Source organism: Ctenocephalides felis, unplaced genomic scaffold (assembly GCF_003426905.1).
Source record: "Ctenocephalides felis isolate EL2017-DRISC unplaced genomic scaffold, ASM342690v1 CF-g0.4_SCAFFOLD_01170, whole genome shotgun sequence".
In the NCBI taxonomy this organism is placed as follows: domain Eukaryota; kingdom Metazoa; phylum Arthropoda; class Insecta; order Siphonaptera; family Pulicidae; genus Ctenocephalides; species Ctenocephalides felis.
Window position 1 is genome coordinate 17,677,318 of NW_020537324.1, and position 13,358 is coordinate 17,690,675.

Sequence of the window (13,358 nt, forward strand, 5' to 3'; positions counted from 1 at the left end):
GTTAGCTTTATCCTAGACAATATAATAATATGAGCTTTATCACTATTTCGTTTTAATTTAGCTAACATTTAAACTATAATTTCAACTCAGTAAAATATGAAATCATTTAATAATTGTGCATTATATTAAAATGGATTCAAGAAGTTATTATCCAAACTATTTTACTATAGAAGATATTTTAGCAACAAACGAAAGATTGCCATGTAAAGTTCTTGATGAAATACCTGGATTAGGTAGATTATTATATTGCACAGATTTTAATAAATATTTAAAATATTTTCTAACAATTACATGTCTTCTATTCAATAAGACTAATGTGTGCAAGGACTATACAAACCTTGTTTATAGTAATGGAAAATTAATTCTATAGCATACATCAATCAATTTAAACTTCCTTATTAAGTTCCTAAACTACAAACAAAGAACTTAATTAATATATATTTGTTCAATTATTCAATTTGCATTCTTAATAAAATTTTAACTCGAAAACATAAATAATGCTCTAAACATAATTTGTTTTTGTTACAAGAATTTTGTTCAAGCTTTCAACTTTCTATTTTATAGGTTTTTTAGACCCTTCTTCTGCAAATGAAAATTTAAAAGCTGGTACGGTATTGGAATTTCCACTTTGGCTAGTGAAATCAGTGGCTGTTGGCAGAAACCGGGTGATTACACCAGAAATTCCAAAAATTTATAAAGAACAATATAGGTACAATTATTATTAAATAAGATAATTTTAAATAATATGCTACAAATACTGTGAATTTTATTACAGGGAAATATTACAAGCTGATGCTTGTGCTGTTGATCTTAGTAGACTTTGCAATTTTTTCTACGAAGTAGGATCCTACATGTGCCAATTTGATGTTAGGGGAACTATTGCAGAAACTTTAATAGAAGTAATTATATTACATAACATCTTACAACTGTGAATATATAATAACTATATTTTATATCATTTTTGCAGACCTTCAAAAACAGGTTTAGATATATAATGGATTTATCACAAAATACAGAGAATAGTACTCAATCTTCAAATAAATTAGACAATCTTGAAGAAAGTTTATTAAAAAATGGTATCAATACCACTTTACTTATGGATGAATGGCTATTGAAAGGACACAGTGCCATTGCTGCTGGACAAATGGTTACTGGATATAAAAAACGTAAACGAGATGCCCTGGATGAATAACATGATTTCATATTAATTGTATATAATTTATATGTATCTAATTGGTTAATAGTTAATTTTTTTTTCAAATAACACAATATCTTTGTTTAATCCTGAGTGAGAATCTCTTTTTCAGATTATTAAATTAAAAAAAAAATTAGTATGAAAAATTAGTAACTTCATGAAATTTCTTTAAAAGAAAAGTAATTTATATTATCATATGAGTCCACCATCAGTCATTTTAGTATTTTGATATCAATTTAATATTTATTTTGATAAATCAGTTGAAATTAAATACTAATATACAATGAATGTGTAGTTTTTTATCATTTTATAAATTTGAATATGAATGTAATTTTTATATCTTTCGCATACCTTTAGATAGATGACACTACCCTCGAACTGTCAGTTTACAGTCAAATATATTTCTAGCTGAAATCTGTAAATTTTAATAATAGTTTTATTAAAAAGCAAATTATTATAAAATTTATTTTATTTTAATTATATTTATTTAATCATTAAAATGCATATGGAATTCCAAGCTGTTGTTTTTGCTGCTGGTAAAGGGTCTCGTTTTCCTGAGGTTATTTTTGCACAAATCTTGCATCACTGGCAAATAATTTATCAATATATAAAATACTCAAAATTATTTAGGTTATTGGACCTAGAGCGAAGTGTTTAATACCAATAGGTCAATATCCACTCATATGGTATCCATTGCGTTTATTAGAAAGACAAGGATTTAAAGGTTATCAGTATGAAAAACCATACATATTAATTATTTAATTTTACTAATTATTTATTATTTTTCTTTCAGAGGCCATTGTTCTCGTCTTAGACTCGCACAAACTTGAAATACAAAATGCTCTAGATAAAACTTCTCTTAATTTAAAATTAGATTTTATTAGTATTCCTAGTGAAGATTATGGTACTGCTGAATCACTGCGATTTATTCGTGATAAACTTACTCGAGATGTTCTGGTTGTTCCATGTGATATTGTTACAGAAGTATATATTTAACTTAATTTCTGAACTAAAAACTATTCAATGAGTCTCAGTATCTTCATATTTTTATTTAGTCAAATATTGATGAATTGCTGCTGCTTTTCCGTCTACATAATGCCACTATTAGTTGCATGTTCTTTTCAAATATGGATGAGAAACTATTTATTCCTGGACCTAAAAACTATTATAAACCAGGTATTTATAATATAATGATATAGTTTTGTTATATGCGACTTATGTTCAACTATTTTTCAGAACATGACATAGTTTGTATAGATAAGCAAACAAACAGATTAGTGTTATTAGCTAGTGCCTCTGATTATTCCGAAAGTATAACATTTCCTCTACACTTATTAAAAAAGCATAAATCTTTAACAATATTTAGCAAATTGTTAGATTCTCATATTTATGCTATTAGAAACGATATTCTAGATTATTTATCTTACGAAAAGCATATTACCACTATCAAAGGTGAATTAATACCACTTGTTGTTAAGAAGCAATTAAGTTGTAAACTAAGTACAACTGAAAATGAAAACTCGAAAAACTCTTTGATGGACTCGTTAAGAAATGATAGCACATTGAATTTCAATAGTGCATATAATGATAGTGTTAATGGTTCTCCAAAGTATTTTGGGGATTCAATTAAATGTTATGCAGTTGTAAAAAAATCTAATTGCTTGGGAATAAGAGTTAATAATATTGCATCTTTCTGCTTATGCAATCAAAAGGTAATGATATATGGATGTATACATTCATGCAAATAATATCATTATTTATATTAATTTATTAAAACAATTTTCTTCTCAACTGTAACAATATATTTCAGATTAAGGAATTGTGGCCAAAAATTAATAAGGATGAAAGTGAAATGACTTTAATATCACAATCAAGTGATATTAAATCAAACCAAATTGATGAAAAATGTATAATTGGTATAAAGAATGTCATCAATGAAAAAACTAGTTTGAAGAATACTTTATTAGAATCTAATTGCGTAGTTAATCCTAAAGTTCGAATTACCAATTCTCTTGTTATGAGTGGTGTCATCATTGAAGAAAAGTAATTACTGTGTTATTTATATTCATATAACATCTATTCATTTTATTTACTGAATTTAATTTATTTTAGTGTTATTATTGAGGATTGTGTTATTGGTTGCAATGCAGTTATTGGAAAAGGTTCTAACTTGAAAGCCTGTTTAATTGGACACAGTCATAAAGTTTCTGAAGGCAGTATAAAGCAAAAAGAACTTCTAGATGAAAGTGAAAGGCTAATGGAAATATAAAGTTTTATAATATATATTTATATAATTAAAGATACATTGAAAAGATATATTTCAGCTTTTTACATTACATAAACATAATTTTTCCATTATCTTTTTCAAAATTGGATAAATGTGCTTTCTTGTGGCTTTAGTGTTTCCTTGAGAAAATAGTGTCAGACCATTCAATCTAGAATTCTTTTCTTGCAATAATAAATCAGGATTCTTATTATTTTTTAAAGTGCATATGATCTGAAAGATAATAACAATCAACATAATGTTTGCTAACATACTATGTTAACAAAAGTTTCTATAAGCTTTTATTTGGATACCTCATTAATTTCTTCTGCATAATTTCTACTGTATATACCCAAATCCCTTGTTACCATTGTGCCATCAATCTGCATTCCCATCAGTATAATTATATCTGTTGAATTTAATTCACACATCTCTAAAATGGCCTCATGTGAACCAGCAATCTCAAGATACTTCTGAAAAATATAACAATTAGTTAATATTTTATGTAAGATTTTATGTAAGCCTTTATTTAAATGTGTACTTCTATTAAAATAGGCATTCCAGAAATTGGTATCTGCCCAAGCTTCTTCATGTCTTTATGTAAAATTTGAATTGGAGTTAGCTTGCTTATATCTGTTCTAGCCTTAGTGAGATCATTGAATATTTTAGATCTATACTCAAGCAAGTCTTCAGGTGAAACGTTCAGCACAGTTTCCAACCTCTCAATTATTTTTACATCTAATTCTCTTGCCCTATCTGCAGATTTTGAAAAGTTCACAGTATCTAGCAATATTGTTGCTGAAATCAAATGAGTAGCTGTTTTATAAATGTTCATGATTTGTATTAATTATTAATTATTTTAAGAGTTCTTACCATGTAAAAGTTTGGCAAGCATTTGAAAATCTTTGTTATGTACATTTTGATTTTGAAATATTTCATTTGCCACTAATGTTGCACAGGATCCTACCTAAAATATTTTATACATAAAATACCAAGAAAAATATATATATATATATATATATATATATATATATATATATATATGTACACATGTTAAATACCATTTGAATCTTGTCTTGAACAGAGCTATCCCACATCCAGCTTGGATCTTTCGGCCTATGATCTAATATTTCCTTTACCTTTGAGCTAAATGGTATCCAATATTCTGATAATATATGATGGTCTACTAAAGTTATTTCAAAAGACATATTCTTTAGCATAGACAGGTCAAGTGAATCTCTGCAAATATGACCAGAGTATTATTATTTTATAAGAAGTATAGAAGTTTATACTTCTATATGGAATAATTTTATAGTGAATAACATGTGCATTTACGGACAATATTATTATTTTATATGTGACATGTTGTCAATCTAGAATAGAAAATTTGTGATTGCTTTACCTGAATATTAAATTATGTAACAGAATATCGTTTTGTTTTAGAAAATGAACTACTTCGGTTTTTAGTGGAATTTCTTGTTTCAGAATATTCATTACAGGTAAAGTTGGAATGCCTGTCTTGTGATTTAAATAAAATGCATAAGTAAGAGCAGAAATGGCAGAATCCAGGTCACATGCTTCATTTCCCAAAACAATACGGAACAATTTAAGCTTGGGCAGGTTAGTCTAAAAATACAAATGAACTAACCTTAATGGTTATGTGATACACACATATAGTAGAAATAGAATTTTACTTACCAATAAACTTTTGCAATGTAGTAGAAAACTGTCCATTTTCAAAATATTTTATAATAAATACAGTATGATTGTAGAATTATATTTTTATGTAGACAATTGTCAAAATTGAATATCAGCAATAAGATTTGACTTCTTTGAATAGGTTTAAAATATGGATAAAAACTTTGCGCTGAATAATATAATTTAGTATCAAATTATAATTTATAATCATATTTTCAGATGGAGCAAATTATAGTAAAGATGTAAGATTGTAAAGATCAGCAAACATTTTTATCATGTTTGTTTAAATTTTCATGGTTTCACATATTCATAACCGAAAATTAAACAAAAAATACTTCAAAATTTATATTTATACTAAGCTAAATAAAATAAATATTTATAACAAAAACTACTTTGATTTCAAATGACAGCTTTGCTATCAAGCAGTGTTGCAACATTGCGAAATTTTAATCCCCTAAAGTATGAAATATTTGTTCAATACTTTTACATATTTTAATAATATCATATGAAATGTTCTTATTATTTTTTATAATTTTATTAAATACAGTATAAAAAGTTACCTTTTTATTGCGAGAATAAAAATATTATATATTTTATAGTTAGTCTTTTTTTGCACAGTTTATTACCTGCATTCGTGTTCAGGAAGTTTAGTCTGTGCTCAGTAAACTTCGTATACGATTATCATACTTCGTCATAAAATTTTAAACATGGTGTTCGTTTTTGCATAAAATAGTGTTTTTAAACCGTTTTGTTTGTTTATATGTTATGTTGTTGTTATTAGGTGCATGAAGTAGCTATTCTACACTTTATTAAATAAAACGCAACCAGTGTCAATAAATTTATAGGTGATTGTAGTTGATAATTTGTCAAAGCACATTGTAAGTATAACAAAACCCAAAATGTAATTTAATCATTAAGTACTATGAGAATAAATAATATATATGTTCTAGTAAAACATGTCACTCCAACACGAAGGTCCATCATTGATTAAAGTATCAAGAAGTATTGAAACTCAAACCGACATTAGCATACAGGAACAAATCTCACAATTTTCCTCTAACATGAATCCGCCTTCTCTTGCGGCCACCGGAGAAGTACCTATAATGTCCAAACTACCCATGGTTTACTTTTTTGTGAAACAAGTTTTAGTAGAAAATCATGAACCTGCTTGTAAATTCACCCTACCTTTTTTGAATTGGTGCAAATATTCAAATATATTAGTTGATTGCTCGACTCAGACCGACATTTCAGAAGCTCAATTTGTAAATATGTGCAATCAGAGTGTGCCTTTGTATAACGAAAATTTTTACCCTGATCCCATTACTAATTATAATAATAATATTACAAATGTTCCGACTATGCCAAATAATTCTGTAAATAATAATATCCCAATTAATCATTTGAATCATAATATCCCAATTAATTATTTGAATAATAATTTCCCAATTAATTATTTGAATAATAATAATTTTCCAATTAATTATTTGAATAATAATTTAAATGCTGGCATATCAACATACTATGCAAATTCGAATAATCCATGGCTTCCATATATTGGAAATAGTCATACGACTGTGTTTAATGATATGTTTTTTCTATATAATGGATTTTATTACAAATCTCGAGTTACAACACAAGTAGTTCCTGTGTGTCCTGCAAATACCATATTGTACCCCTACCCTCACCATTTGACAAATCTTTCCCCTCTCAATCATTTTATATCTGACCAATCTATTTACAACGTGTATGATGTGCCTGAACAAGTAATGGACCAACATTTTGATAATGAGAACAATAATGCTGATTATCAACTAAACAAAGAAAATATTAAACAGGAAAGTAATGCTAGCCCCAATTTGGCTTCAATGAAAAAATCAATTGAAGGTAAATTTGTTATATGTTAATATCTTTCAAACACAAATTACTTATCAAAATTATATTAATTAGACTACAGCATTTTAGATATATTTTACCAGCAATATTCCATAATTATTAAAACCTTATTAAATTATATAATGATATATAAAACTCACACTTATATAATTGTACTCTTTGTGATTTTCAGATCAAAAGAATGAAGTGAACGATTTTACAATAAAGTTACAAAATAATAAAATAGAACGTGAAGATGGTCCCCTAAAATTTTGCAAATTTTGTCGCAGTAATAGAGAAGCAAAATCTGTATATGAATCACATCAGCTGCATGCTCCTCAAGAAGATGGATCAAAGATTGTGACATGTCCAATATTAAGAAGCTATATCTGCAGAATGTGTAATGCCACGGGGGATTTGGCTCATACTGAGTAAGTTCACATATATTTATATACATTATATATGTAATAGAACAAAATTCTTAAAATTCATTGCTACATTTTAAATTATTGAGTCTGTGAATTTTCTGTATTTAATTCTGACCATGTTGTGTTGAAACATAAGAGAAAGGCATTATGACCATACTTTTGAAATTAGTTTGCTGAATTTGAGAAACCTGAGCAAATTATGTTAAAATAACATATAAACAAATGGTAGAAATAGAGCTTAAAAACTTGATTATAATATCCCCTGCATGACAAAGTCATATTGAGCAATTTATTCTAAACATTTGCAATGCATATAAAGTAACATTGCCTTCTAGGTCTCATTGCCCCAAGAATCCTAACGTCGGCGTATCAACTGCAAAACTTGTAACACGCACTGCATATAATAGTTCCGGCAAACCTCGTCGTGCTATATCTTAATAGAAGAACAAAAATCTACAGCCTTGAAAAATATTTTCATTTAATTAAAATGACGATGAATTATTGGATTTATAATTTTTATTCATTTGTTTTCAAATAATCAGTTTTAAACTATTTACATACAACTTATTCCCGTTAATTTGTTCTTTCTTTTTTTATTCAAAAAAATTTATAAATGTTGAAATTGTATTGTAGTTTACTGTTATACATTTATACCAAAGTTTAATATTGTTGATATCTAACAATGATTAAATAATTTTTTAATGAATATAATATTTTGCTACATGGTCATTCAACTATTGTATGCAAATTATTTAATATTGAATCGGATTGAACTATATTTTTTATATCAACAAACTATAATGTTTCTAATTAAATATCTTTATATAAAGATATGGTACTGTATAATTAGATAAAAAAACATTATATTTTTATGTTCTGATCATTATTAGATTAATATGAAATATGTGATTTGTTTTTAAAACTATGAAATTTTTTATTTGTGATATCTATATTGATCTCTTTAGATTTAAGTTAATATTCATACATTTCATATCGTGTAATACTTCTTAAAGAAAATTTAAATTTTATATTAGTGAATCTTTGTAAACAAGGAATTCATGATAAAATATATCCTTCGTACTGATCTCAAAAAATACAAATATAATTTTTGTAATTTATCAAGCAAATATTGTGTATACTATGACTGATATATTTTATGTTTGATATAATGTTTTTATATTTGCATTGCATGTTTTTATGAAACAAGTTATAAGTGATTCAAGAACAATGCTATGTTAATGAATTTTGTCAATTGATTTATTTACAATGTAACTTTTGCATGTTTACAGTTGTCAATTAATTAAGTACTTGCATTGAAAATGTTGTAATATGAATTAAATTGTTACTCACATATATAGTAATAATTCAATTTGGCAATTTTTAATTTGTTATTTAGGTCTAATATGAAATAACAATTGGTGTATGTGATTTTTAATAAAGCCATGGAACAAAAGCAATTTATTTTAATTCTGGAAAGTTCAACTAGTCTGAGACAAAAAAGAAAATATAGTATTTGGAACGGAATGAGGAAAAATCATGGTTAAAGGGATATAGATTTAATAATCAAACCACTAACGTGAGTCGTTTATTAATTATGATAATTACAAATATTAAGTTATTCAATGATATTCTGTAATAGAACTTTATACGAAATTGTTAAAGAAGCATGCAGATTGCAATTATGTACTTTTGTTCCTGATAACTTGTAAGATTAAACTATAGATTTTCTAAATAGTGGACTGATTTGATTAAACTAATAAAATTTTTTTTAATGAATAATGAAGTACATAGTAGCAGTCTGCTTATTACTATGGTTGATAATATTAACTTCCCGAAGAAGTTTATGTTTTCTCCAAGATGTTAAATATATGTTTTGAGCTATTCTGCATAGTTTGAGACAAAAATGGTTAAAACTGTGTAAGCCACTTCCTGATTTTTCGTCGACGTTATCTCAAAAAGACTCAAAAATTTGTAAGTTGTTTGATGGAACACTTTAAGAAAGGACTTGCGATGTTTATTTTTGCTATTGGACGTGCCTTTAGAATTTTAGCAGTAAAGTGCAAATATTTTTGCCCACGTTTTAGCAATTATGGGAATCGTGCTGATTATATATTGGTAAAGACCGGTTGAGCCATTTCTTTGTGATATTGAAATTAATTTTTTCATGTATTTGATAAAAGTTTTTGTGATGATAGACTACATGGTCTTAAGTTAAGACCATGAAATTTATCATTAAAAAGTTAAGAATCTTTAACAAACATCGTAAAAATGTTCTTCGAAAAGCGATTTGACTATAAATAGCATGAATAATGTGCGGGATGATGGGCCATATCGAAATTTTAAAATATGTAGTTTAATCACAATTTTAAAAGTTGGTAAATCTAAATTCGTATTATGTCGATTATTTATACATATCGAAAAGTTTTTGCAACTTGCCCTGAGGCAAAAGTTCATGTACACCTAGGTTTTTTTTTTTCAAACAGCTATGAATTTTGTTCACAACAAGAATAATCTTGTTAAGAGTAAGTTATAATAATCGCAAAAAAATCGAAAATTAAAATGTTGATATATCTTCACGTTTCAAAGGTTTTTGAACATTTTGGCTTGCCTTAGAAAAAATTGATGTATGTGTGTGTGTGTGCGGATACAAATTTTCGTCGACGATTTCGGGAACACCGATCAACCGATTTGAATAATTCAAAAAACATTCGATTCGTATTGATAAGGAGACGTGCTGATTACTTTTTGGCGAAGGCAGGTCTAGCCGTTCCGAAGATACGGGGCAAAAAGTGCCAAAAACGGTAACTCAGTTTTTAAGAGAACGGGGAATCCGATTTTAATAATTCAAAAACATTTTACTTGTATTGACAAGATGAACAACTGATTAAATTTTTGGTAAGGCAGGTCCAGCGGTTAAGGACTCTCAATAAAAAAAAAGTTAAAAAAAAGTCATTTGGGGGTCAAAAATGTTTTTTGGACATATGTATATCAAATTATCAGATATATTTTTAGAGATTTTAATAATGTGTACACATTTTGTGTAATTTTTTTTGGGTTCCGTACTAAGAGTTTTCATTACGGTACGGGAAGTTCCAGCAATTTGCTTTAAGGCACGATGCCATGCACACCACTATTTCCCTTTAATCTACAATTTCTTTGTATCTAATAAAATGTTTATATTTCTTTGTGATGAATCTGGTTAACTTATCGCAACATTCTCGTTCAGGATCAGTACACGTGCGAACCGCGGTCCGTAACGGCCCCGTGTTCGGATTGAGCAACAAAGGGCGCGGGTGGCACGCCAGGTGACACCGTTGGCATACTGCGATACTTTGATACTTACATTATTAGAGTAATACAATATTTCACATATTGTTGTCGGACGCTACGCGTTCACTCGACCGCGAATGCAGACTGCATACGCGGCACGCGCAGGGCGCAGAAACATTTTACTTTCTTCAAGAGTCTCTTTATTCCATAATAACTAAATTAATTTTTTATATTTGTTAACACCAATCAGAACCTTTAGTAGTCTTATAAGTTTGTTGACGTCTTGGCTTTTATTTTTGAATCCTTTGCTCTTTTCGTTGTCACTTTATTTGCGACATTTAACACTAGAATGACGAAGTAAGTCAATTTGACTCATTTGCACTTTTTATGTGATATACATAACAATTTCAAGTAATTTTTTTAAAATATTTTTTTTAGTTTTTCATAGTACGATGAAAGGTATACAAAAATTAATTTCTATTCTTCCATAATCCATTACTTAAATGACTCACAATCAGGCAAAATAGGTACACAACCAACCTCCGTCATTCTAGTGTTAATCATGTGAAGCTTAAGAAGGGGGTAGGAGTTTGACCAAAAATCACGAAATTTTACGAGAGGGAGGTCTAGTAAGTTGTCATGTATATTTATTTTTTACCTGAGTTTAAATAAAAATCCAAAATTTTACAAAAAACCTTCCAAAACTTTAACGTTTTTTTCCAGGCACTAAAAATATACGTGATGTTGAGGAGGGTGATGGTTAATTTTAAATATCATCTCGTATCACCAAGAGGAGGGAGAAGTCTAAAAATGTTTAAAATCCAATCACATAATTAATGGACGATCCCTAAATTGAACTTTTGGAGTGTTGGATTGCAAAATAGTTGGCCTTACCTACGTTTGATAGACTTTATTTTGTCCTTAATTCATTGATGTTTGATTTATTTTATGTTGCAGCATAGCCGAGAAAGGGCTATTTTGACTTGGAAACGTATTGCTATATATATTTTCAAGTGAAAACCGAAGTCATTACTGGTTGACATCAGGCTGTCCGAGACATCAAACCTGCAACTTCTCATTCTAAGCTCATAACTCTACTAAGCCAAGGAAAGCCCCAATAATAAAATGATTATTTGTATTATTTTTACTTATTTGCACTGAAAGGTATGTTTATAAAATAAGCTTTTTGTCTATACCTACAATGAACTATATTTTAATGGGTAGTACTGCCCTAGGGCAGAACCGTGAGCTGAGTTAAACTCCAACTCGGTTCAGGGAAGAATAGTGTTAGAGATTTCTCATTGCCATTTCACACATACTATATATTTTTTATATTTTTCATGTTGAGAAGTGTGAGGTAAAGTCTTCAGGGTGATACAACAAACTAAAATTGTAGATGTTCTTCAAAAATCAAGATCTTCATTACGTCCAAAACATATGATTTTGACATATGATTTTATGTCATATTCAGTAAAATTTATCTTCAAATTAACTTCGAATTCACAAGAAATATACAATTTACTAGTCACGTCAATTTAAAATAAAAATTGTGAATTAAAAATTTAGTAAACACATCAATTAATGGTTGAAGCATTGCCCTTGCCAGACAATTCGTCGAAAAAAATGGAATGTATGGATGGACTAAGGTAATAAAGTTGGATGGTTTGATTTGGGTAGTGATGGATTAAACATCATTATTTTGTCAAAACAATTTGGATGCTATATTTTTTTTATTTTACAATTGTCGTTATGTTCTGGTATTTTTTATTTGTTAATTGAAATTTTATATTAAAATTTTAATTAACTATAATTTTTTGTTCTGTTCTTATAAATAATTAGGGTAAGTTATAGTATAATCGCAAAAAACGAAAATGCAAATTTTTACATATCTTTACGTTTCAAAGATTTCAACAACATTTTGGCATACCAAGAAATGGGTGTATGTGTGTTTGTACGTGTAGCTACAAATTTTCGTCGCCGATTTTGAGAACACGGATTAAATCGATTTCAATGATTAAAAAAATATTGGATTCCTATTAATAAGGAGACGAGCTGAATAGTATTTGGCAAAGGCAGGTCTAACCGTTTCGAAGAAAAATGATTGGTCAAGATACCGGGACCCTTCGGGGTAAGGGGTATAAATTTATGAATATAAGTACCTGTAACTTATAATAATTATTAGTATAAGAGACTAGAAAAGTAACGAGAGAAGAAAGTTGTGGTGTGAAGATCAATATATATTATAAACTAAATAGATGTTTAATTCACTCAGGATATTTATAATTTGCAGTCCGCTTAATATCTAATTAATCATGGTGATCCCCACCAATGGCAATTTAGTTTTTGAAAAGAACGTCCAATTTGAACGATTTAAAAGAACATTACCAATGAAAAACTGACAAAAATGGTCGAAATGAAAAAATGATTAAATTTTTGAAAAGGCAAGTCCAATTTTTAAATAACGGTATGGAAAGATTTCAAAGCAATTTGCCGTAAGAAAATTGGTTGCATATCTAAATGACGTCGTACAAATTAAAACTATTTGAAGGGGTTGACTTTTAAATATCTTTATAATGTATATGTCAATAATATTGCGTAAAAAGTATCGAAAGTTCAGAAATTTTCATTGGAA

The 13,358-nt window shown here is 28.0% G+C and overlaps 4 protein-coding genes across 4 annotated transcripts; 3 read left to right on the plus strand and 1 right to left on the minus strand.

The window, feature by feature from the left end:
• Window positions 1–48: 48 nt before the first annotated feature.
• LOC113366938 (DNA replication complex GINS protein PSF3-like) lies at window positions 49–1,192 on the plus strand. Its single transcript, XM_026608579.1, has 4 exons — window positions 49–233; window positions 565–709; window positions 776–899; window positions 968–1,192. The coding sequence occupies exons 1-4, from the start codon at window positions 131–133 to the stop codon at window positions 1,190–1,192; spliced, it is 597 nt and encodes a 198-aa protein (XP_026464364.1). The 5' UTR covers window positions 49–130.
• Window positions 1,193–1,601: 409 nt separating this feature from the next.
• On the plus strand, window positions 1,602–3,464 carry LOC113366939 (translation initiation factor eIF-2B subunit gamma-like). Its single transcript, XM_026608580.1, has 7 exons — window positions 1,602–1,754; window positions 1,826–1,919; window positions 1,989–2,179; window positions 2,251–2,371; window positions 2,432–2,907; window positions 3,006–3,238; window positions 3,308–3,464. Exons 1-7 carry the CDS (start codon window positions 1,695–1,697, stop codon window positions 3,462–3,464), a joined length of 1,332 nt encoding a protein of 443 aa, XP_026464365.1. The 5' UTR covers window positions 1,602–1,694.
• Window positions 3,465–3,515: 51 nt separating this feature from the next.
• On the minus strand, window positions 3,516–5,293 carry LOC113366940 (exopolyphosphatase PRUNE1-like). Its single transcript, XM_026608581.1, has 7 exons — window positions 5,157–5,293; window positions 4,861–5,084; window positions 4,520–4,697; window positions 4,332–4,425; window positions 4,000–4,256; window positions 3,773–3,931; window positions 3,516–3,692 (listed from the first exon to the last, which is right to left on the minus strand). Exons 1-7 carry the CDS (start codon window positions 5,190–5,192, stop codon window positions 3,516–3,518), a joined length of 1,125 nt encoding a protein of 374 aa, XP_026464366.1. The 5' UTR covers window positions 5,193–5,293.
• Window positions 5,294–5,803: 510 nt separating this feature from the next.
• On the plus strand, window positions 5,804–8,024 carry LOC113366273 (probable cyclin-dependent serine/threonine-protein kinase DDB_G0292550). Its single transcript, XM_026607854.1, has 4 exons — window positions 5,804–6,034; window positions 6,107–7,040; window positions 7,222–7,459; window positions 7,792–8,024. The coding sequence occupies exons 2-4, from the start codon at window positions 6,113–6,115 to the stop codon at window positions 7,892–7,894; spliced, it is 1,269 nt and encodes a 422-aa protein (XP_026463639.1). The 5' UTR covers window positions 5,804–6,034; window positions 6,107–6,112; the 3' UTR covers window positions 7,895–8,024.
• Window positions 8,025–13,358: the final 5,334 nt, after the last annotated feature.

Excerpts from the sequence above, each read along its gene's own strand:
- LOC113366938 (XM_026608579.1), top strand. The coding sequence starts at position 131 with ATGGATTCAAGAAGTTATTATCCAAACTATTTTACTATAGAAGATATT. Across the intron at positions 234-564 it reads TGATGAAATACCTGGATTAG|GTTTTTTAGACCCTTCTTCT; the intron begins GTAGATTATTAT and ends TCTATTTTATAG. Across the intron at positions 710-775 it reads ATTTATAAAGAACAATATAG|GGAAATATTACAAGCTGATG; the intron begins GTACAATTATTA and ends ATTTTATTACAG.
- LOC113366939 (XM_026608580.1), top strand. The coding sequence starts at position 1,695 with ATGCATATGGAATTCCAAGCTGTTGTTTTTGCTGCTGGTAAAGGGTCT. Across the intron at positions 1,755-1,825 it reads AAGGGTCTCGTTTTCCTGAG|GTTATTGGACCTAGAGCGAA; the intron begins GTTATTTTTGCA and ends AAAATTATTTAG. Across the intron at positions 2,372-2,431 it reads TAAAAACTATTATAAACCAG|AACATGACATAGTTTGTATA; the intron begins GTATTTATAATA and ends ACTATTTTTCAG.
- LOC113366273 (XM_026607854.1), top strand. The coding sequence starts at position 6,113 with ATGTCACTCCAACACGAAGGTCCATCATTGATTAAAGTATCAAGAAGT. Across the intron at positions 7,041-7,221 it reads AATGAAAAAATCAATTGAAG|ATCAAAAGAATGAAGTGAAC; the intron begins GTAAATTTGTTA and ends TGTGATTTTCAG. Across the intron at positions 7,460-7,791 it reads GGGGATTTGGCTCATACTGA|GTCTCATTGCCCCAAGAATC; the intron begins GTAAGTTCACAT and ends ATTGCCTTCTAG.
- LOC113366940 (XM_026608581.1), bottom strand. The coding sequence starts at position 5,192 with ATGGACAGTTTTCTACTACATTGCAAAAGTTTATTG. Across the intron at positions 4,426-4,519 it reads TTCAAGACAAGATTCAAATG|GTAGGATCCTGTGCAACATT; the intron begins GTATTTAACATG and ends AAAATATTTTAG. Across the intron at positions 4,257-4,331 it reads GCTTGCCAAACTTTTACATG|CAACAATATTGCTAGATACT; the intron begins GTAAGAACTCTT and ends ATTTGATTTCAG.